Source organism: Acomys russatus, chromosome 32 (assembly GCF_903995435.1).
Source record: "Acomys russatus chromosome 32, mAcoRus1.1, whole genome shotgun sequence".
Lineage (NCBI taxonomy): Eukaryota > Metazoa > Chordata > Mammalia > Rodentia > Muridae > Acomys > Acomys russatus.
Window position 1 is genome coordinate 22,835,355 of NC_067168.1, and position 25,117 is coordinate 22,860,471.

General features: G+C 41.1%; 1 protein-coding gene across 1 annotated transcript in view; it reads left to right on the top strand.

Moving 5' to 3' along the window:
- Xrn1 (5'-3' exoribonuclease 1) overlaps positions 1 to 25,117 on the top strand; it is a 98,348-nt gene that overhangs the window by 68,457 nt on the left and 4,774 nt on the right. The window contains exons 30-38 of the mRNA XM_051140745.1: positions 1,298 to 1,367; positions 3,548 to 3,755; positions 6,014 to 6,109; positions 13,095 to 13,203; positions 17,784 to 17,845; positions 18,935 to 19,045; positions 19,201 to 19,320; positions 20,297 to 20,456; positions 24,294 to 24,469. Coding sequence (XP_050996702.1) covers positions 1,298 to 1,367; positions 3,548 to 3,755; positions 6,014 to 6,109; positions 13,095 to 13,203; positions 17,784 to 17,845; positions 18,935 to 19,045; positions 19,201 to 19,320; positions 20,297 to 20,456; positions 24,294 to 24,469 — 1,112 coding nt within the window. The remainder of the gene's footprint in view (positions 1 to 1,297; positions 1,368 to 3,547; positions 3,756 to 6,013; positions 6,110 to 13,094; positions 13,204 to 17,783; positions 17,846 to 18,934; positions 19,046 to 19,200; positions 19,321 to 20,296; positions 20,457 to 24,293; positions 24,470 to 25,117) is intronic.

Here is a 25,117-nt window from a genome sequence, read left to right on the forward strand (position 1 = left end):
CCACTGTGGAGTGGTTGTGTGTACGCTCACTTCGGTGCCTGTGTGCGTGTGTATGTGCGCGTGTGCATGTGTCTTTGTGTGTTGGAGGATAACTTGCAGGAATCATTCTCTCTTTCTCCCATTTGGGTCCTGGACATTGTACTTGGGTCATCTCATCAACCCCTGATAAGTTTTTAAAATGGGAACGTACACCATCCGACTCAGTCATTTCATTCCTAGATACTGACCTGGGAGAAAAAAGACTTGAATTTACATCAAGCCTTATAAGATAACCAAAAATTAGAAAAGTCCAAATGCTTGCCAATAAATGAATAAATAAATTGTTGGATGCTATACAATGAAATGTTTCTCAGCAGTGTCTTACTTACTATGGCTTCCTGGCTAATTACATATGGTAAGAATTATTAAATTATATAGTTTACATATATATAACTTGCCATGCCAATTTTAATTTTAAAAAACTTAAATGCGTTCTCTAACACCTAGTAATTTCACTTTTAGGGAAGGATTTGCCTACATAGAGGACACATTTATATGATATTCATAATAGCATTTTTAATAATTGGAAAAATTATAAACTAAGTGTCCATCATCAGAGGAAACAGATAAATGATGGTATATTCACGGATAGAATACAAGAAATACTAAAGCATATTCAGGAAACAGGAATGAATCTCATAATTTTGAAACAAAACAAGCGTGTTACAGGAGTATATCCCCTATGGTAGGTAGATAGGTGCATGGAAGATACAGTTACAACTGTGAACTGATAATGCTTTACGATTTGCAAACACTACTATACATTACTTCAGAAATGTCCGTAATAGTCAAACTGTAAAGAACTATATAGGAAATCAAATTGCCACGGTAAAGATCGTGGCTGCCTGTGAGGGAAAGAGGACACGGTGGTCTTCTATGACGTTTGCATTTGTTTCTTGCCTTGGATGAGTCCGTGTGTTATGTCAGTCTTCATATTTAAAATGGTTTTTGTAAATGGTTTTAAAATAAAACATGCTTCTGAGAATTCTTAAAAACTTAACTGCTGGGGCTGGAGAGATGGCTCAGCGCTTAAGAGCACTGGCTGCTCTTCCAAAGGTCCTGAGTTCAATTCCCGGCAACCACATGTGGGCTCACAACTGTCTATAACAAGATCTGGTGCCCTCTTCTGGCATGTAGGCATGCATGCAGACAACACACTGTATATGTAATAAATAAATCTTTAAAAAAAAAAAAAACCTTACTGCTGGTTTCTCATTGTATGGTTTTCCAGTCTGACTCATTTCTTCATCTTTAACAGCTAGTAGAGAAGCTGATGTGCTATTTGAAGTATTGTTTGATGAGGAATTTCCTGGAGGCTTAACAATAAGGTTTGTATTTCTAAATAATAATTGTCCCTTGTGGATAGTCCATGCAGCCTCTCTCTGATTTTCTGTCACTTGTAAATGTGTCTGTCCACTGTCTGACACCATAGTAGCTACTAGTGTTAAAACAGTGCGTACCTGTCTACCCCCTTGACTTTTCACTTTCACCAAGATTCAACAACTGACTGTAATGTTAACTACTTAATTAAATGTGACAAATACATGAACAGTGGGTAGCTGGGAGAAGAGGGAGGAATAGAGTGAAAATATTCAGAAACATGGGATAGAACCAGCAACAAAGAACATTTTCTGATTAAATGGCTTTAGGAATAGAGCTGGCTGAGTCCAGTGACATGTACGTCTTTCCATCTGTAATGGAGACAGGAAATTTGACTGTGAAGGGAAAAGAAAGCAATAATTGGAAGTTACCAGGTTTAAGACAGTAGAGTGAGTTGCTTTTATTTTAGAACATGAAGTATGATATAATTTTTGAGGGAGTTCTACTACAAAGTTTAAAGCTGTACGAAATAATAGGGTGAGCTCTGTCACTTATGTTGGTAGCATCGTCATCCTCATGAAGATTACTAGAATATTGGGAAGAAGAAATGAAACCCTGTTCTAGTTTTTCTTTCTAATTTAACTACAAGCTGACATCAACTTAGTTTCCTTTGCATCTGTGTTTTGGTTAGTGGGTGATTACAGTTCTTACATCACTGTCATTTAGGCTCCTGATGTAAGTCCTCAGTCCGTACCCAGTGGTTCCTAGACGGTGCCACTATTGAGCCAGCTAGACAATGTAGCAGGTGTAAGTGACTGCTGCACACGCCTGCCAGCGAGACCTCTATCCCCAGGACACGAGGACAAGTGAAAGGAAGGAAGGAAAGTATAAAGCCATCCTCCAGCCTCCTTCCCATGTGCACACTCAATAAAGTTATACAAACTTTGTTGTTTTGAAACTTGAATATGTTTGTTCCTCTGAGACCTTGTAGTTTGTACTCTTCAAATGCAGCAACAGAATTTGAATCTTTTTTTTTTTTTTTTTCAAGACAGGGTTTCTCTGTGTAGCCTTGGCTGTCCTGGACCAGGCTGGCCTCGAACTCACAGCAATCTGCCTGCCTCTGCCTCCCAAGTGCTGGGATTAAAGGCATGCGCCACCATGCCCCAGGAATTTGGATCTCTTACTCAATTGTTTCATTATAATGAGTTACCTCTGCACAACTGCACATGCATTTAGTCTATGCTATATGACTTTTTTTTTCTTTATGTGTGTTTGTTTTGAGACAAGGCCTTGATCAAAGCTGGACTCTAACTCAAGGTCTTCCTTCCTCTGCATTCCAAGTTCATGGAGGAGACAGCTGTGTGTCCCCACACTGTCACAATACACCTATAGGTTGTAGGCTTTGGGTTTTGTGTTGCTTTTTCATTGTTTTAATTTCTTGGACAAAGGGTTTCATCAAGGCAGACTAGTTTCAGTTTTGAAATGAAGCCAAGACTGGCTTTGAACACCTGACATTCCTGCCTCGGCCTCTCCTACACAGTGATTCCAGGATGCGCTGCCAGACCTGACTTGGTTTGGGTTTTGGTTTTCTTGACATCTTTTTCTCCTACTTCTACGTAAGAGCATCTGACGGAGAGCTGTGTGAAAGACTACCTGCAGGCATACTCACTTTTATAATGCACAATCTGTAGTAAGTGTAGTTCTCATGAAAATAGGTGTTTTGTAGCAACCTGGAACTCATAAAAGAACTCTACTTTTTCAGTGTCCTCAAAGAGGAAAAAGTAATTGAGTTTAAAAAGTTCGTGGTTGCACACGCCTTTAATCTCAGCACTTGGGAGACAAATGCAGGTGGAGCACAGTGAGTTCGAGGCCAGGACAGCCTCGGCTACACAGAGAGACCCTGTCTTGAAAAGCAAAACATTAAATTAAATTTAAAAAGAATAAGAAAAAGTTGACAAAGACTTTTTTTACCCTTTTCTCAAGTGCTGGGATCTATCTAGCCCTGAATTAATTTCCAATGTTTTTTTTTTTTTCTTTTCTTTTCCCCCCTATTTTATGAGGCAAGGTCATACTCTGTAGCAATGCTGGCCAATGTTGAACTCCTGGTCTTTCTACTCCTGCCTCTCATCTGCTAGCAGTCCGGGGATGTGCAACCAGACCCACCTCTAACGCAACTTCTTGACTGTAGGTGCTCACCTGCTAGAGGATACCGACTGCCAACAAGTGCCTTGGTGAACCTTTCTCATGGGAGTCGCTCTGAAACTGGAAATCAGAAGTTGACAGCCATTGTGAAACCACAACCTGCTGTGAATTACTGTAACCCAAATTCATCCGTTTCCTCTGGGCATTTGGGATGCCTTAATCACTCTCCTCGCTCACTTTTTGTTCCTACTCAAGTAAGTTTCTCATTCTTTCTTTCCACTCTTTTTGCAAATCAGAAATCATAGAGACTTCATTTTCTTTTTTGACTAAAAAAAAAAAAAGGCATCCCAACATAGTGGCAGATGCCTATAATCCCAGTACTCTTGAGACACAGGCAGGTGGATTTCTGTAAGTTCGAGGCCATCCTGTTCTGCAAAGAGAATCCAGGACAGCCAAGGCTACACAGAGAAACCCTGTCTCAGAAAAACAAACAAACAAAAAACAAAACAAAAACAAAAAACAAAAAACCACCACATCCAAAAGCAACTTGGAAAGGGGAGAATTTGTTTCAGTTTACAGTTCCACATCTCAGCCCATTATGAAGGGGAGTCAGGACAGGACTGCAAATAGGGATGGAACCTGGAGGTAGGAGTTCATCCAGAGGCCGTGGAGGATTGCTGCTTTCTGGCTTGCTCAGTTTGCCGTTTTTTTTTTTGGGGGGGGGGGGGCGTTGTTTGTTTGTTTTTTTGTTTTCTTGAGACAGGATTTCTCTGTGTAGCCTTGGCTGTCCTGGACTCACTTTGTAGACTGGGCTGGCCTCGGACTCACACTAATCCGCCTGCCTCTGCCTCCCAAGTGCTGGGATTACAGGCATGGACCACCACGCCTGGCTCAGTTTGCTTTCTTATAGCACCTGGACTACCAGCCCAAGCCTGGTGCTGCCCACAGGGAGCTGGGCCTTCCACATCAATCATCAGTCAGACTTGCCTCCAGGCATTTTCTCAATTGAAAGGACCTATTTCCAAATGACTCCGTCATGTATCATATTGACAGAAAGCTGACTAGCCCAACACCTAGATTTCTTATATAGTCTAAATGTCCTATGTTATCTCTGATGAGTGACAATAAATTTGAACCATAATGAGAAAATTACATCATAGTCATCAAAAACAAGTTTCTAGCTTGGATGTAGTGGCACTCACCTATAATTCTAGTCCTTGGAGGCAGGAAGATGAGTTTGAGGTCATCCTCCACTACATAAGGTTGAGGCCCTCCTGTGCAAACCTAACAAGAAGCAACTTCAAATTTTTGCCATGCATTTCATAATTAAGTTCTTCATTTTTCTGAGCAAAAAAAAAAAAAAAACACAAGCAAATTTCTCTCCAGTTGCACAAGTAATCACAACGAAGTTTTTCTTCGCTTGTGGGTTTGTTTGTTCTGAACTCCTGTAGACTAGACCAGGCTGGACCTACAGGCTTCTGCTGCCTCAGTGTGAGGCCAAAGGCACTGCCTCTAGTAGCCTGGTGTTAAGTTTTGGTTCAGGTTTTTTCCTAGTCTTAGTCTGTATGAAACCCTTTACCTACAGTGGCTAGTTTTTAAATGTATTAGATTGTTTCTGCATAAGAGGGACATGTGCTTGTCTGTTCTTAGGTAGGTTCTCACTTCATAGCTCAGCCTTGAGTTTGTGTTCTTGCTGCCACTTCCCAAATGCTGGGGTTCAGGGTGTTTAAAGATTTCCAAAAACAAGTCCTTAGGTCTGAGTTTGACAGATTCAATAGGTTAAACATTAGAAAATATAAAATAAATCTGTTGGTAGGGATATTTTTTATCAACCTTTGAAAGGGAGGCTTGAGGCAAGGTCTTACATAAGCCCAGGTTGGCTTCAGACTTGTTACATAGCTGAGGCTCAAACTTATGACCTTTTTTTCTTTTTTCTTTTTTTTTTTTTTTCTCTCCAAGACAGGGTTTCTCTGTGTAGCCTTTGCTGTCCCGGACTCGCTTTATAGACCAGGCTAACCTCGAACTTACATCGATCCAGAAGTGCTGGGATTGTAGGCATGCACCAAACTCATGCCTTTTCTATCTCCACCTATAAGTACCATCTTTATAGTGTGGTTGGCTTGGATTTAAATACTTTTAAAACCATGTATTTATGAAGACTGGTTACATTCCAGTGCTACCCTCAGCTCCAGAGCAGGGGACTGAGAAGGTCATGTGGTGTCAGTTGACTGTTGTTTATCACTCAATAATTGTAATAAACAGGGCTTTCTTGTTGTTGTTTTTGGGGGGCTTTTTTTGTTTCTGTTTTTTTCTTTTTTTGGTTTTTTGAGACAGTGTTTCTCTGTTTAGCCTTGGCTATCCTAGACTCTCTAGACCAGGCTGGCCTCGAACTCACAGCAATCAGTCTGCCTCTGCCTCCCGAGTGCCGGGGTTAAAGGTGTGTGCCACTACACCCAGCTAACAATTTTATTTTTAATACCAAAGTTCATATAAATTTTTGTTTATTTCCTAGGCACCTACAAAAGGTGATGATGAATTTTGCAACATTTGGCAATCTCTACAGGGGTCTGGAAAAATTCAGCACTTTGAACCAACGGTACAAGAGAAGGTTAGCGTTCTTTGTTTGGTGGACAGTTTTGTTGTTGTTTTGGTTTTGTTTGGTTTTAAAGACAGGGTTTCTCTTCGTATCCTTGGCTGTCCTGGACTCACTTTGTAGACCAGGCTGGCCTCGAACTCACAATGATCCACCTGCCTCTGACTCCTGAGTGCTGGGATTAAAGGCCTGCGCCATGATGGCCAGCCTGGACAGTTAGTTTAAAGAAAAGTTTTTCTTTTCATTTGCAGTGTTATATCTCTCTTAAAATTTTATGAGTTTCAATCATTAATTTTCATAATTCCTTTTAGGCATACATAGGTTCCAGTAAGTAGGAATATAACTTTGAAATCAGTTTTTATGTCATTTCATTATATCTGAAAAAGTTATAAAATCATAACTTTTATTTGTTCACAAAACTGAAATAATTACATTTCGAATTTAACAAAGGCCCCCCTTGAATACATAATGCTATGCTGGTAAAGGGTTTTTTGGAGGGGCATTCTTTGTTTTTGTTTTTGTCTTTTTGTTTTTGAGACAGGGTTTCTCTGTATAGCCTTGGCTGTGCAAACTGGCCTTGAACTCACAGAGATCCACCTTCCTCTCCCTCCCAAGTGAGTGCTTGGATTACAGGCATGTGCCACCACACCTAAGTAAGGGTTTTCTTAAATATGAGTAGACATTTACAGAGATCGTGAAGAGGTCTGGGACTGTAGGCAGAAATACTAAGCTTCCCTGTCTTCTATGAGTTTACCCTTGGCCTTTCCACACAAGACAAAAGAGGCACTGGGGAGTTGGCTTGGTTGGCAAAGTACTTGCTGTAAAAGCCTGTGGCCCTGAGTACAATCCTCAACAGCCACGTAAGGAAGCCAGGTGCCGCCCACCTGTAACTGCATGTAATCCCAGTGCTGCCGGACCACACGGAGGATGATCCCCAGGGCTGCTGGTCAACCAGGCTAGCTGAGTCAGTGAACTCAGGCTCAGCAACAGACCCTGTGAAAGAAAGAGAGTGGTGGGCAAAACACCTAGTGCACACATGCATATGAGCGAGCACACATTCATGTGCGACACACATGTATGTCATACACACAAAAGAATGAAATCCACCATTCCTGGTGCTGTCTGCCTGTTATCCAACACTCAAGATGGAGAGGCAATAGGATCAGTTACATAGGGGATTTGAGGTCAGCCTAGGCTCCTCTGAAAACTTGTCTCAGAAAAATAAAAAATAAAAAAACTCACTAACCTGAGAAAGTTGTTCAGTGTGGTAGTTTGAGTAAGAATGGGCCTATATGCTGATATATCTCAATGCTGATATATCTCAATGCTGATATATCTCAATGCTGATATATTTCAATGCTTGATCACCAGGGAGTGGAGCTATCTGATAGGATTAGAAGAATTAGGAAGGTATGGCCTCATTGGAGGAAGTGTGTCACTGAGCTTTGAGGTTTTCCTTTTCTTTCTTTTTTTTTTTTTTAAAGATTTATTTATTATGCTTGCATGACAGAAGAAGGCATTAGATCACATTATAGATGGTTGGTGAGCCACTATGTGATTGCTGGGAATTGAACTCATGACCTCTGGAAGAGCAGTCAGTGTTCTTAACCTGGTCTACAAAGTGAGTCCAGGACAGCCAAGGCTACACAGAGAAACTCTATCTTAAAAAACCAAAGAAAGTGTTGAGATTATAGAGGTACACCACTTTACTGGCTCAAAGAATTTTGCTCTAAAAGGAATCATTAGCAAACTGTCCACAGTGGCACATACTTGTAGTCCCAGCTTTTCTCTGAAGCTCAGAAGGCTAAGACAGAAGAATCACTTAAGCCAAGGCCAGCTTACATAAGACAGCAAGATCTTACTTCATAAAAAGGATGAGTGGGTGGGTGAGTAGAGACATTTCCCAGAATCTTGCGTGCACTTTCTTTATTAACTCTTGCTTTTCCAACATTTCACTAGAAAAATATTTCTCTGAACTGAAAAGCTTCATTCCCCTTTTGCCTTAAGCCTGACTTTGACTCTTAACCTATCTGTTAAGTTTAACTAATCTAGAATCTCTGGTTCTGACATCTCAATCAAGTGTTTAATCCAGTATTGCCAGTCTATAGGGAGAGTCTGTGTGGACACTGCACTGTCACATTGGCCTCAGGATGTCCCAGAGTGACCCCGGGTGAAGCCTCTCCTTTTGTTCTTGTCTCTACACCCTCATTGCCCAAGCACCCCCATCCAAACAGCTTGGAATCTAGAACTTTTGTCTCCCCCACCTCCACCCCTGAGATCTAGCTGCGTCCCTGTCTGTCCTCTTCTGTTGACACTGGTTTCCTGCTGCTGCTTCGGTATGCTATCACCCTAAAAGAAATTTTTAGTTGCTGTCTTCTTTCTGGTATCTTTTTGTAACAAGATCCTAAACCCTTGAATTTCTCAGTTAGATCCTAACTTTTCTTCCCAGACCTAACCTAACCTCTTCTCAGTGTTCTCCCATATGCTCTCTCTTTCACTTAGCGTTCTTTGTGTGTCATATTTCCTACTCTTTCTTAATGATCCTTTCACCTGTATCACCTTCAAGACATAGTTGTGTAAAGTATCTTCTGCGTTGAAGACCAATCTATGCCCTGTGGCAGTAGATTGTAGTAAGTGTTAATAAGCCTCAAGTTCATGACACAGGTTACACAAATGTACTTCTCAGGGCTGCTGTGATGACACATATGAAATGAAGGCATTGGAGACTGCTTAGATCTTTGCCAGCCCTAAAAATGTGTTACTCTGATACTTTTGAATACATAGGACTTCCTGGTCAGTACTATTGGATTCTAGCCTGACTCCTCCCACTCATAAGGTCTTTCTTTCTTTCTTTTTTTCTTTCTTTCTTTCTTTCTTTCTTTCTTTCTTTCTTTCTTTCTTTCTTTCAAGGTCTTTCTTAATCTGTAACTGATGTAGAAGATAAGTAGGGAGTAAATAACTGGCCAAAAATAATAGTGTCAAAATTGGCTTTTTAACGTATACCCCCTCCACAAGGAGACTAATGGAGCCAACAAATCCGGGTTGGGGGTGTGGGTGCTGCAGAGACTGACGCACCAACCAAGGACCATGCATGGTCAGGACCTAGACCCTCTGCTCAGATGTGGTAGATAACAGCACAGTCTCCATGTGGGTCCCATAATACGAGGAGTAGGAGCTTCCTATGACACTTGTTGGTCACTTCCCCCTGGCAGGGCGGTCTTGCTCGGCCACAGAGGAAGAGGATACAGGCAGTCCAAATGAGACTTGACAGGCTGGGGTCAGTTGATAGGGGAGAAGGGCTCCTCTTTCTGAAAACTAGAGGAGTGGGGAGAGGGGAGGGAGGGAGGGTAGAACCGGGAGGCGATGAGGGAGGGGGCTACAATTGGGATGTAAAGTGAGCAAATTTTTTTTTTAAATGTAAGGGGCTGGAGAGATGGCTTAATGGTTAAGAGCACTGACTGCTCTTCCATAGGCCCCAGGTTTAATTCCCATCACCCACGTGGCAGCTCACAACTGTCTGTAACTTCAGTTTCCAGGGGACCTGACACCCTTACACAGACAAACATGCTGGCAAAACACCAATGTAAAATAAATAAAAATAAATTTAAAAAATAACTTTTTATTTTAAATTAATAAGCTGTTCCCCGACCTGTGACTTCATTGCCATGCACCTAATTGTGTGGTATGGCAGTCCTGTGGGGCACTCAAGATAAAACAGTTCCCTACTGGATTGTGGAAAGATCCATGTTCCATTGGCAAGACCCTAAGAAAAACCCAGGCTAAGAAAAGCATGAGGACGAGCACTGACTCCTGAGATACACTAGTGCTTTGCTCTAACAAGCCTGGTGTTGTTGAGTCTCTTCTCTGTCTTCCTTTGAATTCTTTTCTCTAAGACCAGAGACCTCTGGGAACTCTGGTCCAAGTATGTAACCACACTAATTCCCATAAAATCTGTCCAGTCAGTTTGCACTCTTTGCTTTCCTTTTCCCACAAACAAATGATTGCCATTTGGGACTGTATGTTCTTTTTGTTCTTTCCACTTGCAATATACTCTCTTCCTGTACTACTAGATCCTTCTAGATCTGGGTCAAGGTCTGGTCTTTCCTTGAGAATCACGGGATATATTGTTTCATAATCTGTATGTAAGTTCTGTTATCAGATACAACTTATTTTAGCAGAACACATCCAAGTTTTGTCTATCTTCTGTCTTTTCTAAGAATTGTAAGCTACCTAAATCAACACTTTTAAACTCATGAAGTATTAATATTAAGAAACTGAGATTGGCCAGGCAGTGGTGGCACATACTTTTAATCCCAGCACTCAGGAGACAGAGGCAGATGGATCTCTCAGTTCAAGGCCAGCCTGGTCTACAGAGCAAATTCCGGCATAGCCAGACAGCCAGAGCTACACAGAGAAACCCTATCTCAAAAAAAAAAAAAGAGGAGGAAGGAGGAAGAAGAAAGAAGCCAATTCTAGGAATTTAATGAACGTTTGAAAAAAGAATCCTAGCATTAATTAGCAAAATATAGTAATATGCCCAACACAAATATCTTTACAGAAATGTCAAACAGAATAACCCAAAGAGGGTGCTGCAGCAACAGCTTAGCAATTAAAAGTGGGCACTGCTGTTGCAGAGCGCCCGTTTAGTTCCCTGTGCCTGTGCCAGGCTGCTCACAACCCCCTGTAACCCCTGCACATACACATGCACACATAAATAAGTTTGTTTTTTTAGTGACCCAAAGGACTGTTGAAAACTACAGTATTTGCTTTCCTTTTAGAATTATACATCTGTGTTTTTGAAGTACATCGAACTTAAGATTTGGGAGTTTGAGCTCAAACATCAGTAATTCTTCAATGAAATGATCACTTTTGGACTTAAGCTTATTTATATGTAAAACAAAATAAAAATACATCAACATTATTATGATGGTAGCATTACTATACTGATACTGAGATAATGGAAGCAAAATACATTTAACATTCCTGACAGTAGTAGGCACGCAATATTTATTCATGCCTCTCTATTGATCCTTAAGTTCTAATTCACTTCCTTAGGCCCAAAACCCTTCAGAAAGTGCTGCTGTTCCCAAAACTCTACCAGCCATCTTGCTATGACGGTGGAGTCACGTGCCATGTGACAGTGTGTGTGAGCTCACTGGGTTCCCCCAACTCCATCCTGTACCACAAGCGTTTTAAAACAAGCTCAGGGTTGGTTAAGACATGATGTTTCTTCCTACCCAATGTGAATTTGTGTGTGCCCAGAATTGAAGATAAATGAGACTTGCCCAGAGCAAAACAATGAGAATTATTTTGTATTAAAGCTCTCCAGCTTCTGCTTTTACTCCCTCAGCAGATTAAGCCATAGAAAGTTGTTTCTTTTCACCTTCCAGCTTTCTCTTCCTTTCAAAAATCAAAAGAGCTTAAGATTGAAGAGTTGGCTCAGTGGGTAAAATGCTTGAATATGAGTTTGCATCCCCCAACACTCAATTAAAAAAAACCAGGCGTAATGTCACATGTCTGTAGCCGCAGCCCTGGGGTATGGAGACAAGGCAGATCCTAGTGGTTTTCTTACCAGTCAAGTCTGGCTGAAATGTTGAACTCTAGGTTCAGTGAAAGACCTTGTTAAAAAATTAGGTGAAGAAGAACTTAAGGAAGGCATTCAGACATCAGTGTGTAAGCACGTACATGCACACACACACACACACACACACAGGAGAAAAATTACTTTATAAATGTTATGTGAAGTTTAACCATGTCATTTTACTATTGTGCCTATTTATAAGTCTCTTTTTTCCTATTTTGATACAGATTTTTTTTTTATATGCATTGGTGTTTTGCCTGCATGCATGCCTATGTGAGGGTGTCAGATTCCCTGGAACAGGAGTTATAGACAGCTGTGAGCTACCATGTGGGTGGTGGGAATTAAACCCTGGTCCTCTGGAAGAGCAACTATCAGTCTTAACTGCTGAGCCATCTCTCCAGCCCATAAACTGTCTTAATTACTGTGGGTTTGTGATCCGTCTTTCTGGAAAACTGTGTTTCACTTGGCAGTATAAACATTAATTTAAAATCAGCTGTTGGGAAAAGAACATAGAAAGGAATGTGAATGAGTTTCATAAAACAAGAAAAAGTATTAATCTTAAAACCTTTCCAATGGAAAATCTTTAACATTGCTGAGCCTAGATAACCATGTGGGCGACGCCACATGTCCCCACCCCTTAGCTGGCTCTAATGTTGCACCCGCTTGCTCCTTATTCCCACTAAACTAAAAGCGTTTTTACCTTGAAGCAAATCTAGAGAAATTTTTAGAGAAGTTTCTAGGGGGCTAGAGAGATAGATGTTGCTCTTGCAGAGGACCTAGGTTTGACTGCCCGTCTCCCCATGGTGGCTCCCAGCTATCTGTCACTCCAGTTCCAGGGGATCTGATGCTGTCTTCTGACCTTCTCAACTACCAGGCAAAACACCCATATGCATAAAATAAAGGAAATCTTTTTAAAAGATTAAAGAAGTTTTTATTAGAAGAAATATTCAAAGTTTACTGCTTTCTTTAGTTTCTGTATTTGTTTTAAGCAAAGTTAGATTGAGGGCTGGAGAGATGGCTCAGAGGTTAAAAGCACTGACTGCTCTTCCATAGGTTCTAAGTTCAATTCTTAATTTTTAAAAAAAGTTAGATTGAGTTATTTCTATTGAAAAGAGAACTGTGGGAAGGTACTTGGGTTTTTTTTTGGGGGGGGGGTTGTTTGTTTGTTTTGTTGTTTTGTTTTACCTTGCTTTCTAATTAGCACATAGAGAAAAAAAAAACACATAAAGGAATCCTGGAGTGTAATGGCCATTATATTGATGATTCTTATTTCCAAGAGTGATTTTTGAGTAGTTTTTAAAATTCTATATAGTTTTCTGTGTGCTTTTCTAATAAGTTTTATAATTTTTATTAAATTAATTTTTGAAGTTATAATATTAAGGTTTTGTTTAATTGATTTCTGAGAACTTTCACTTTCAGGGTGCAGTTCTACCTCAAGAAATAAGTCAAGTAACTCACCCACATAAATCCGGCTTCAATGACAACAATGTCAAATATCAGCAAAGAAAACATGACCCTCACCGAAAATGTAAGTTTTAAGGTGGAAAAGTGTTTATGTGCTATCTGCTTTTGGTTATTTGGTTTTTTTGGTTGTTGCTGTGCATTGGTTGCTTGTTGTTTAAACAAACAGCTTTGTTGAAATATATCTCATACTTGAAAATAAATTCACCAGGCAAGCTCGGTGGCCCTGCAGGTAAAGGCTCTGCCATTCAAGCCTGGCAACATGAGTTCAATCCCCTGGACACACATGGTGGAAGGAGAGAAACAACTCTCAGAGTTCTCCTCTGACCTGCGTGTATACATGGTACGCATGCACATGCCACACAGATACAGAGACAGCAAGAATAACAGATAACATAGACCCATCATTTAAAGTCTGCAGTAGCCAGGTGTGGGGGCACACACCTGTAATCCCAGCACTCAGGAGGCAGAGGCAGGCGGATCGCTGTGAGTTCAAGGCCAGCCTGGTCTACAAAGTGAGTCCAGGACAGCCAAGGCTAACACAGTGAGACTCTGTCTCGAAAAACCAAAAATAAAAAATAAAAATAAATAAAAATAAAGCCTGCAGTAATGAGGAAGAGGTAGATTATTAATGTTTTTGTAAATAGATGCCCAGTTGTTGCAGCATGGTTGTCAGAAAGACTGTTCTTCCCCAGTGCGTTCCCCAGGTACCCTTATTAAAAGTCAGCTGACTACATCTGTGTGGTGAGTTCTGAGCTCTGAGTTCCAGTCTGTTCATCTATGCACACAGCATGCTGTCTGTGCTGTCTTCCTTACTTTAGCTTTAGTGTTAGAAATGAAACAGTTTTGAGTCTCCCAGCTTTGTTTGCCTTTTTCCAGGATGGTTTCATTTATTCTGGGTCTTTGCATTTCCATATGAATTTTCATAGATCACATTGGATGCGGTGTCTTCAACACTGTCCCATTCGCCGCCCATGAACACAAATGTCTTTCCATTTGTCTAATTCTTTCTTATTTCTTCCACTGATATCTTACCATTTACAGTACACAATACAATTCTTTTAATACCATTATTGATGAAGCTATGTTAATTTTTGTTTTTAAAAACAAACAGGCAGCTGGGCATGGTGGTGTGCTCCTTTAATCCCAGCAGTGGGGAGGCAGAGGCAGGTGGATTTCTGTGAGTTCAAGGCCAGCTTGGTCTACAAATAGAGTTCCAGGACAGCCAGAGCTGTTATACAGAGAAACACTGTCTTCAAACAAACAAACAAACAAACAGGCATCCTTGCCTAACCTTGACCTTAGAATTAAACTTTCTGTCTGTTACAAATCACTTCACTTAAATGTGTCTGCCTGTGCATGCAGAAACATGTGGGTCACATGTCAAGTATCTTCTTGGTCTTTCTCCACCTTTCTCACTTTTTATTACATTAATTTATTTGTTTTGTGGCATGTGTAGCAGTCAGAGGACAGTTTACAGGAGTTGGTTTTTTCTTCCACCATGGCAACAAGGACCTTTACACATTGAGACATCTTGCTGGTTCACCTACCTTTTTTGGTTGGTTTTTTTTGTTCTGTTTTGTTTTTTCAAAATAGGTTTTCTTTTTGTAGCTCTGGGTGTCCTGGAACTTGCTCTATAAACTTGCTCTTCTGGCCTCAAACTCACAGAGATCCACCTGCCTCTGCCTCCCTGAGTACTGGGATTAAATGTTGTGCTACCGTGCCTGGCTTCTGCCTCTTTTTTTTTTTTTTTTAATTTAAAGATTTATTTAGGTATTTTATGTATACAGTGCTCTATCTGCACATACACCTGCAGGCCAGAAGAGGGCATCAGATCCCAGTATAGATGATCATGAGCCACCATATGGTTGCTGGGAATTCAACTCAGGACCTCTTGGAACAGTAGATAGTGCTCTTAACCATTGAGCCATCTCTCCAGCCCCTTCTGCCTCCTTTTTTAAGACAGAGTCTCTAAATCTGTAGCTCAGTTGGTTGAGTAGACTGGCTGGCCAGTGAGCTCCCGAGATCTTCTTGTCTCCGCCCTTCTCCAAAAGCTGAGGTAAGAGATCCATGTTTCCGGTCCAGCTCTTACAAGGTGCTAATGCAGCTGACATGGCACTCTCCCTACTCCTGTCCCACTCCTGTCCCCACCACTAGATCCTTGATGAGCTTTGCTTTTGTCTTTGTCTTTCCCATTTCTGTTGGGATGATTTGTCGTGTATTCAATTTATCTAATGTGTCCAATTATATTTCCTATGCTGAGACAATTTTGGATTCTTATGATAAATCCTACTAGGTCATGGTTCATAACCATTTTGACATGTTTGAACAGTTAGATTGCTAGTATGTTTAGAGTTTTTTGTTTTGTTTTGTTGGTTGTCTATTCATGAGGGATATTTTAAATTTAGGGATAACTTGGTAATGCTGGCCTCAGAAAGAACTGAAATTTAGGCCCTTTTATGTTTTGGAAAGAATGGTAATACTTCCTCTTTAAATTGTTTGATAGAAATCACCAGAAAACCAACTGGACTTGAAACTGATTTCTTTTTATTTTCTATTATTCATTAGTATATTTTAGTTGTAGATATTAATATGGTTCTATCTATTTCCACACACACACGTACAACACTTGCAAATCAAATCCAACCTTATTTTATCTACCCTGCCCATGCATCAGCTTACTCAGCTAAAGATTGTATATTTAATGAAAATGTGCTAAACTTCTTCCTGAGATTTGTTTCTTGTTTGTTTGGTTGGTTTTTTGGTTTTTTTCAAGACAAGGTTTCTCTGTGTAGCCTTGACTATCCTGGACTCACTTTGTAGACCAGGCTGGCTTCGAACTCACAGCAATCCGTCTGCCTCTGCCTCCCAAGTGCTGGAATTAAAGGCGTGCACCACCACCCACACCCAGCTGAGATTGTTTCTTTACAATGATTTAGGTTTCCATACAGTGGATTGTATATCTCAACAAAGGCTTACTAATCATGTTTGTCCTCACATTTTCATTTTCTTTATAAAAGATTACTTTCTTTCCTGTCTTCCTTATTTCCTTCCTTTTTTTATTCCTCCTTCTCATGTCCTTCTGCTTTCTTTATCCTCTTTCCTTTATATCTTCTTTTCTTTCTTCTCTTCTCACCTATTTTTTTGCTGCTGGTTGTGTGATGTTTTCATTGTTGTTTAACACAGGGTCTCCCATGGCCCAGGCTTGCGGGACCCTCACTGTGTACCTGATGATGGTGTACCTGTCCTCCTGCTCCTGCTACCTAACTTCTGACAACACAGGCACATGTCACCATGCCCAGTCGTTTAGCCTTTCCTCTCCACAGTGACTTAACAGTCCAGTAGTAAGGAGTTAAAAATGAGTTATAGGGGGCTGGAGAGATAGCTCAATGGTTAAGAGCTCTGGCTGCTCTTCCAGAGGACCTGAGTTCAATTCCCAGCAACCGCATGGTGGCTCACAACCATCTATAATGGGATCTGATGTCATGCAGGTACACATACAAATGGACGGAGCACTCATATATACATAAATAAATAAATCTAAAAAATAATGAGCTGTAGGATAATTATATACCTTAATGTTCTAATACGATAGAACATTGCTGTCATTTCACATCTTCATCTCCTTCATCACGATGTTCTTTCATTTCCTAAGTCTTGGTTTGGGTTTGGTTTATTTGGGGGGGAGGTCAGGGGCACAGTTCGAGATAGGGTTTCTCTGTGTAGCCTTGGCTGTCCCAGACTCGCTTTGTAGACCAGGCTGTCCTTGAACTCACAGCAGTCCACCTGCCTCTGCCTTCCTGAGTGCACACATCAACACAAACACATATACACTCAAAAAATGAGGAAATTGTTTGTTTGGTTTTTGTTTGTTGGGTTTGTTGTTGTTGATGGTTTTGACACAGGGTTTCTCTGTGTAGCCCTGGCCCAGGCTAGCCTCAAAGTCAAGAGGTCTGCCTGCCTCCCCGTCCCAGTACTGGGATTAAAGGTGTACACCACCACCACCCAGCTTCAAAAATAAAACTTTTAAGAACTTTGTCTTCTATTCTCCCTTTATTTAGCCAATAGTATATTACTCATAATTTAATCTCACTAAATTACAGTTCTGGTCAGAGTACCACCTGCTCAGAACCTTCCTGTGGCTGTTTGCCATTGCTTACAACCTGATTCCACATGTCAGTATCCCCCACGTTGTGGCTCACCTGCTTCATTAGTGACACTAAGCTTAGTATCTGTCCTTAGCCTCCTGCAGAGCTGACCCATTTAGAATTGCAGAAATACATTCCTTTCTGGTTTCACATCTTTTCTGGAGTCTCCCACCTCCAACATCCAATTCAGATGCCACTTTCCTTCCCCATCTGATTGTCCGCAGTTATCCTTCTCTGTCTCACCTGGTCTTCAGTTCAAATTTGGGGGTGTGCGTGGTGGTAGAGCACTTGCCTGGCGTGGACCAGCACGGACAGCAGGGAGAAGGGACGGGGAGAGGGAGGCACAGACACAGGAGGGAACTCTACACCTTCTTGAAATCTTTTAACCGCTGTTCTGCTACAGGGGAATACTTGATGAATTGAACTGGTGTTTAGTAAGCTCTTTCATGTCCCAAAATGTCTGGTTTTTTTGTTTTTTTGTTTTTTGTTTTTCCTCTAGTTAAGGAAGAATGTGAGAGTCTGAAAGCTGAGTGTCAGAATCAAAAGTTGCCCAATAAACAGGTAATTTTTCTCTAAATGAAAATCTTAATAGCTGGATTTTTAATACACATGGTTGTTGTATAGTGTCTAAGTGTATTTTACAGCTTCTTCAGCAATCCATAGGGAGTACAGTGAAAGCCATAGTCACGGTCACTTTGTTGAATCGTTACACAGCTGGAGTCAGGGTTCAAAAGAGAGACATCTGTCATCCTTGTTTTAACACTTAAGAGTTGGATGGTCTTGGCTGGGTGTGGTGGCACACACCTTTAAGCCCAGCACTCGGGAGGCAGAGGCAGGCGGATCGCTGTGAGTTCGAGGCCAACCCAGTCTGTAAAGCAAGTCCAGGTCAGCCAAGGCTACACAGAGAAACCCTGTCTCAGGGGGAAATAAAGAGTACTGAAATCAGAGTTCTATGCCACCACACCCACCAAAATAATGTTTCTAATAGTAAGGTAAGAAATGTAAGTTTAAGAGAAATAATGGTGCTAAAGCACAGTTAGGGTCTGGTATGGATTGGTGTCCTCAAAGAGCTTTCTTCTTGGCCCTTAGGTAGAGACTCCAGTCTTAAATTCTCATATGTTAGAAAGAAAAAGCTATTTTTTTTCTCCTTTAAAAATTGCTTATCACATCATGAGAGTTCCTCATGACCTCATCTGAAGCTGATTATCTCCTGATTGAGGTGGGGGCTGGGCATAAATTTACAGTCTATATCAATGGTTATTATCCATATTCACAATTGAAAGAAATCTAAATCTTATTTACAGGCTAATGAAAATAAAGATAATTTTCCCTATTCAAGCTAGTAGTCCCTCCCCCTCTCTTTTTCTTATGGCATTAAAAGAAAGCAGTTCTTGGGGCTGCGCAGTTGGCTCACTGGCTAAGGGCATTGTCCCCTCTTCACAGGATGGGTTCAGTTCCTAGGACCTACATGGTGGCTCAGTTACTTGGCATACACAGACATAAATGCGTGTAAAACACCCACACACATAAAAAGGAATAAATCTTTAGAGAAAGAATACAGTACATAAAATATGTTGTTTAATTTATGTAAAATATTGTTAAATAGTAACTATAAATTTACTTGCACAAGAAACTTATTCTTTTTTGTAGACTTCTGGGGCGTCTGCCATATGTAATATTAAACTATTGAAGAGAAATGAAAGTCCAGGAGCCTCAGAAGCCCAGAAGATTGTGACTGGTTACCCATATGCTATTGATAAGGTAAATAAATAAATAGGTAAATCCTTTATTTGGTGTCTCTTCCCAAACTCTTACATCTAGGAAAATGAATGAGTAAAAGTTGAATTTTTAGAGTAAAATCTAGCTTTTTACTATTTTCCACTTTTATCTTTATGCACAAATATTTCTTCTTTTAGCCTCACTCTGGAATTGAGAATCTTTTAGCATCTTTGAATATCTCTAAGGAGAGTGAAGTACAGTCACCTCAAGAGGAGCCTCCAGATGAGGCGAATCTATCACCACAGTCATTTGCTATGGTTCGTATGTTAAGCAGCTACACGTGCATACCCCATGCATCTGTTCAAAGTCTTTGTGTCCTGTTAGATGCTACCTTTCATCACTTTTGTCATCATGTGAGGAAAGGCAGGATTGCTTTGAGCAATTTAGCATTGGTATTTTGCCCTTATGTATGTCTGTGGATGTCAGATCTTGGAATTACAAACAGTTGTGAGTTGCCTTGTGGGTGCCAGGAATTGAACCCAAGTGCTCTGGAAGAGCTGCCAGTGCTCTTAACCACTGAGCCATCTCTCCAGTCCCTAGCCTTCCTTTTATGTTGTTGTTTTGTTGTGTTTTGCTTCCTGAGAGAGGATTTCTCTTTAGCCTTGGCTGTCCTGGACTCGCTTTGTAGACCAGTCTAGTCTGGAACTCACAGAGATCCATCTGCCGCTCCCTCATTGAGTGCTAGGATTATAGGTGTGCACCACCACGCCTGACGTATGTTATTGTTTTTATTTTCCCATTAGACCATAGAGCCCTGCTTTTTAAACATTGCTATTGTTTGAATAGGTAAAAGTCAAATAGGATGAATATTATCTCTGTACTTTGAAATGTCAATGTTTTTTAGCCTTGACCATCTATTTTTCTTAGACAAATTTAGTTAGCATCTTAATCTTTTTTTGTTTTGTTTTGTTTTTTGTTGTTGTTGTTGTTTTTTGAGACAGGGTCTCTCTGTGCAGCCTTTGGTGTCCTGGACTTGCTTTGTAGGCCAGGCTGGCCTTGAACTCAGAGCGATCCGCCTGCCTCTGCCTCCCGAGTGCTGGGGTTAATGGAGTGCGCCACCACGCCTGGCTAGCATCTTAATCTTTAAGAGCAGAAGTTCTTCAAAAGAAAGAGCAAAGGCTGGGGAAGAAAAAACTAACCTCAAAAAATCAAGAAGAAAAAACAAATAAGCTACATAAGCCTAACATTTACTTTCTTCTTACCCCATCTACCTATGAACCATTTTCTAAAAAGAAAGGAACACGGATGCTTAAAGAAATTCTAAAAATCGACAGCCCTGACACAACAGACAGTAAGAAGGATGTGAAGCCATTTGATGATGAAGTCACTGTTCCTTCTAGTAGAAGAGATGAGCATGGGTTGTCATCACATCCTAAGCCAAATAAGAAGACAGGTGAGTACTATTGCTTATAGTGATGTCGTTTCCAAAAGCTTGGGTCATTTGGTTCCTTTGAAAAAAGTATATTTTGTTTCTTTGTTTTTTCAGTGTGTGTGTGTGTGTGTGTGTGTGTGTGTGTGTGTGTGTGTGTGTGTGTACATTAGAGGACAGCTTTGGGGAGTCAGTTCTCTCCTAACATTGTGTATGTCCCAGACAGAGCTTGAACTCAGGTCATCAAGCTTAATAGCAAGCACCTTTACCCGTTAAGCCACCTCACCAAACACATTTGTTTTTATTTTTTATTTATTTTTTATTTTTTGTTTTTGTTTTTAACTAGGAGCTAGAGAAGGTGTTCAGTAGTTAAGAGTACTTGCCACATATTTATGAAGATCTGAGTTCACATATAGCACACATATAACAAGCCAGTTAGCAGCTCATAAACAGCTATTACTCCAGCTCCTAGGAAAGTAGAAACAGGAGGATTGCTCGGTCTTGCTCACTTCCAGCCTATCCAAGAAAATCAAGCCCCAGGTTCAAGAAGAGACCCTGCCTCAGAGGAATAGAAAGACAGTGATAGCAGAGAAAAACATGCAATGCTATGACCCCCAAGTGCGTACAGACACACATAAATAAAGAACTAGGACTGGAGATGGCTCAGGGTTAAGAGAGTACATTCCCCTTGCAAAGAGCCAGACAGACGTCAGTCCCAGCACCCATAGCAGGTAGCTAACAGCCAGTCACATCTCCAGCTCAAAGGGACTCAACGCCTCTGGCCTCCTCATGCACCTGCCTTCATGTTCATAAACACACACATGGACACACACAGATAATTTAAAGATATCATAACAAATCTTTAAAAAATTAAGTAGCCAGGCATAGTGACGCACACCTCTAATTCCAACACTCAGGAGGCAGAGGCAGGCAGATCTCTTGTGAGTTCGAGGCCAGCCTGGTCTACAAAGTGAGTCCAGGACAGCCAAAAAAAATGAAGTAACAAAATAAGTAGCTACTCTTTGAAGCCTGTCATGGTGCCTCACGCAGGCTGTGTCTGGCCTTAGGAGGCTAATGCAGGAGAATTCCCATGATCTCAAGGCTAGCCTGCACTGCATAGTTAGCTCCTGTTCAGCTGGGCTACACAGCAAAACCCTATCTTCAGTAGCAATAATAATAATAATCATTGTTGCTATTGTTGTTATTTTGTTAATAAAGCTTTTGTTTTGCTTGATTTTATTTTATATTTTTGGTCTCTTCCTTTTTTAAGATGGAGTCTCACTGTAGAGATATATAGTTCTGCAGTTCAAGCTCACCAAGAACTCTTTTTTGTTTGTTTGTTTGCTTTTTGTTTGTTTTTCAAGACAGGGTTTCTCTGTGTAGCCTTGGCTGTCCTGGACTCACTTTGTAGACCAGGCTGACCTTGAACTCACAGCGATCCGCCTGCCTCTGCCTCCTGAGTGCTGGGTTTAAAGGCGTGCGCCACCATGCCTCGCCTCACCAAGAGCTCTTAGGCCTCCTGACATAGCTTTTTGAGTGCTGCAATTACAGGCATACACCAGCCACCTTGCTTTGCTTGGTTTTATTTGGGGATTTTTGTTTTGAGACAGAGTCTTACTTTGTACTTCTGGTCTGGCTAGTCTAGAGCTCACTCTGTAGATAAGGCTGGGCTTGAATTTACAGAGATCCACTTGCCATCCCCCACCCCTTCCCTCAAGAGCTGGGATTAAAGGCCTATGCCACCTCACTCAGCTGAGAATAATTTTTTAAAGCCAAATTTTGTGGTGGCTAGAGAGATGTCTCAGAGGTTAAGAGCACTGCCTGCTCTTCCAGAAGTCCTAAATTCAATTCCCAGCAACCACATGGTGGCTCATAAACATCTATAATGAGATCTGGTGCCTTCTTCTGGTGTACAGACATGCCTGTAGTCAGAATACTGTATACATAGTATTAAATAAATAAATCTTAAAAAAAAAAAAAAAGTCAAATTTGGTAAGGTACGCCTTTAATCTCAGCACTTACGAGGCTAAAAACAGAAAAACTGCTTCAAGTTCAAGACCATCCCAAGCTATATAATTGGACTCTGTCCAAAAAAATGAACATTTTTTTGCCTGTATCACTTATAGAAATATAAATATGTAATCAAAATATTTGTAAGCTCTACATCTTCTTGTGACCACTTAAACTACTACAGATAAGTACACAAGCCTTCAAAGAGTGTCACATCCTTTTCCCTACATAATTTAAAAGTGGTTGTATAACCTTGTCTCGAAAAAACAAAACAAAAAAAGTGATTATGTATTAAATACACTTTAACTTTCCTAAATATCTTTCCAATTTATAAAATGAGCACAATCATTCAAATAACTTATAAACAGCATGATCTTACTGCCTCAGCTATCGAAATACCTAGAATTAGGGATCCGCACCATCAGGCCCAGCTGTTTAATCTCTTTTCTATGGTAAAGGTTTCAAGGCTCTCATAGCTCAGCTGGTAGAGTGCCTGATGAGCATGTACAAGGCCCAGGGTTCAGTTCCCAGTGCTGCCTAGGGGTGGGAGGCTTTCGTGAATACCCCCATATTCTCAGCCCTTGGGAGGTAGAGGCAAGAGCATAGAGTTCAAGACCAGCCTGGACTGGGTAACAAGTTTGAAGCTAATCTTAAATTTTATGAGACCTAGTCAAAAGTAGGAAGTAGGAGGTAAGTATGGTGGCACACTCTTTAATCCCAGCACTCTGGAGATAGGGGCAGGTGGATCTCTGTGAGTTGGAGGACTGTGTGGCTGCATAGTAAGTTCTAGGCCATACCTAATGAGAGATCCTCTCTCAACAAAAAGGACAGGTTAATTCTTCATTGACGTGTGCTTTTGTTGAGGTACACTCCATCATGCCTAGTTTAAAAGTTTTATCTTGCCAGGCGTGGCGGTGCACATTTTTAGTCCCAGCACTCGGGAGGCAGAGGCAGGCAGATCGTTGTAAGTTCGAGGCCAGCCTGGTCTACAAAGCAAGTCTAGGACAGCCAAGATAACACAGAGAAACCGTGTCTCAAAAAAATAAATAAATAAATAAAGTTTTATCTTGATACTTATCATTAATTAACTATATCCATCTAAATTTGCTTCTTGGTGATTTTTTTTTTTTAACCTTTCTATTGGTTCTTGGAGACAGAATCTTATTTTGTATCCCAGACAAGATTCAGACTGGTGACAGTCTGCTTCAGGCTTACAGGAGCAAGCCACCACGCCCACCCTGTCACTTTTTAACCACTTAGCAGTTTTCTGTATTGTCTACATAAAACTGTAATCCCCGGTGATTTGGTCACTGTTATATTGCTGTGAAGACTGCCCCCCCCCCCAATGACCAAGACACTGCTTATAAAAGGATTTAATTGTGGGCTTGCTTAACAGTTTCAGAGGTTTATAATTATCTTTGGGATTTTTTTGGGGGGGAGGGTTGGTTTTTTGAGACAGGGTTTCTCTGTGTAGCCTTGGCTGTCCTGGACTCACTTTGTAGACCAGGCTGGCTTCGAACTCACAGAGATCCACCTGCCTCTGCCTCCCGAGTGCTGGGATTATAGGCATGCCCCACCACGCCCAGCTTAGGCCATAATTATCATGGTCCCACTCATGGCTCTAGAGCAGTGGCTGACAGAGAGGCAGCCTGTCATGAGCTTTTGAAATCTCAAGCCCACGCCAAATGACATTCTTCCTCCGACAATCTTTCTAATCCTATCAAACAGTAACATTCCCTGGTGATTAAACATTAAATGTATACGTTTATGGGGCCATTCTTATTCACACCACACAACTGGATAGCCCAAGACCATTCTGTTAATATGGATATTCCCTTTCTTTCATGGTAGCATGCTATATGAACAAGCCTCACAGTACGAATGAACACCAACATGTTCCATCTGTGGATAGTGTATGTTGGCCGGGCCAGATCCCTCCTGTGTCCACACCAGTGACTGAACTTTCCCGAGTTTGTTCCCTTGTGGGAATGCCACAACCAGATTTCTCCTTTCTGAGGACAACACAGGTATGGTATGCTGCTGTTTGATGTCTACACAGATATAAATCTTTAACTGAGCGTAACTGACTATAAATCTTTAGGTGGAAAAAATAGAGTGGTATGGAGGTTGTTTTCTGTGTGTTTGAGGCTTTTTGTTTGTTTGTGGTTTGGGAAGTTGGTGCTATGTTTTTCAGCAGCATTAGGAATTGAACTCAAGGCCTCACATGTAAGAGGCACATACTGTTACAACAGAATGTATAAGATCACTCTTAAAGCTCAGTGACTCAGAAGTGAGCAAGACATTTAAATAGGCTTTTTTTTTTTCGAGACAGGGTTTCTCTGTGTAGCCTTGGTTGTCCTGGACTCACTATGTAGACCAGGCTGGCCTTGAACTCACAGAGATCCGCCTGCCTCTGCCTCCCGAGTGCTGGGATTAAAGGCGTGTGCCACCACGCCCAGCTTTAAATAGGCATTTCTAATCTATAAAGGTAATATAGCGGGGCGTCTGATGCATACCTGTAATCCAGCACTGGAAGCTGACGTCAGCCTGGGCTACATATCAAGGTCTTGTCTCCAGGGGCTGGAGAGGCTCAGTGCTTAACACTGTCTGGGGCAGGGTGTGGTGGCACACACCTTTAATCCCAGCCCTCGGGAGCCAGAGACAGTCAGATCATT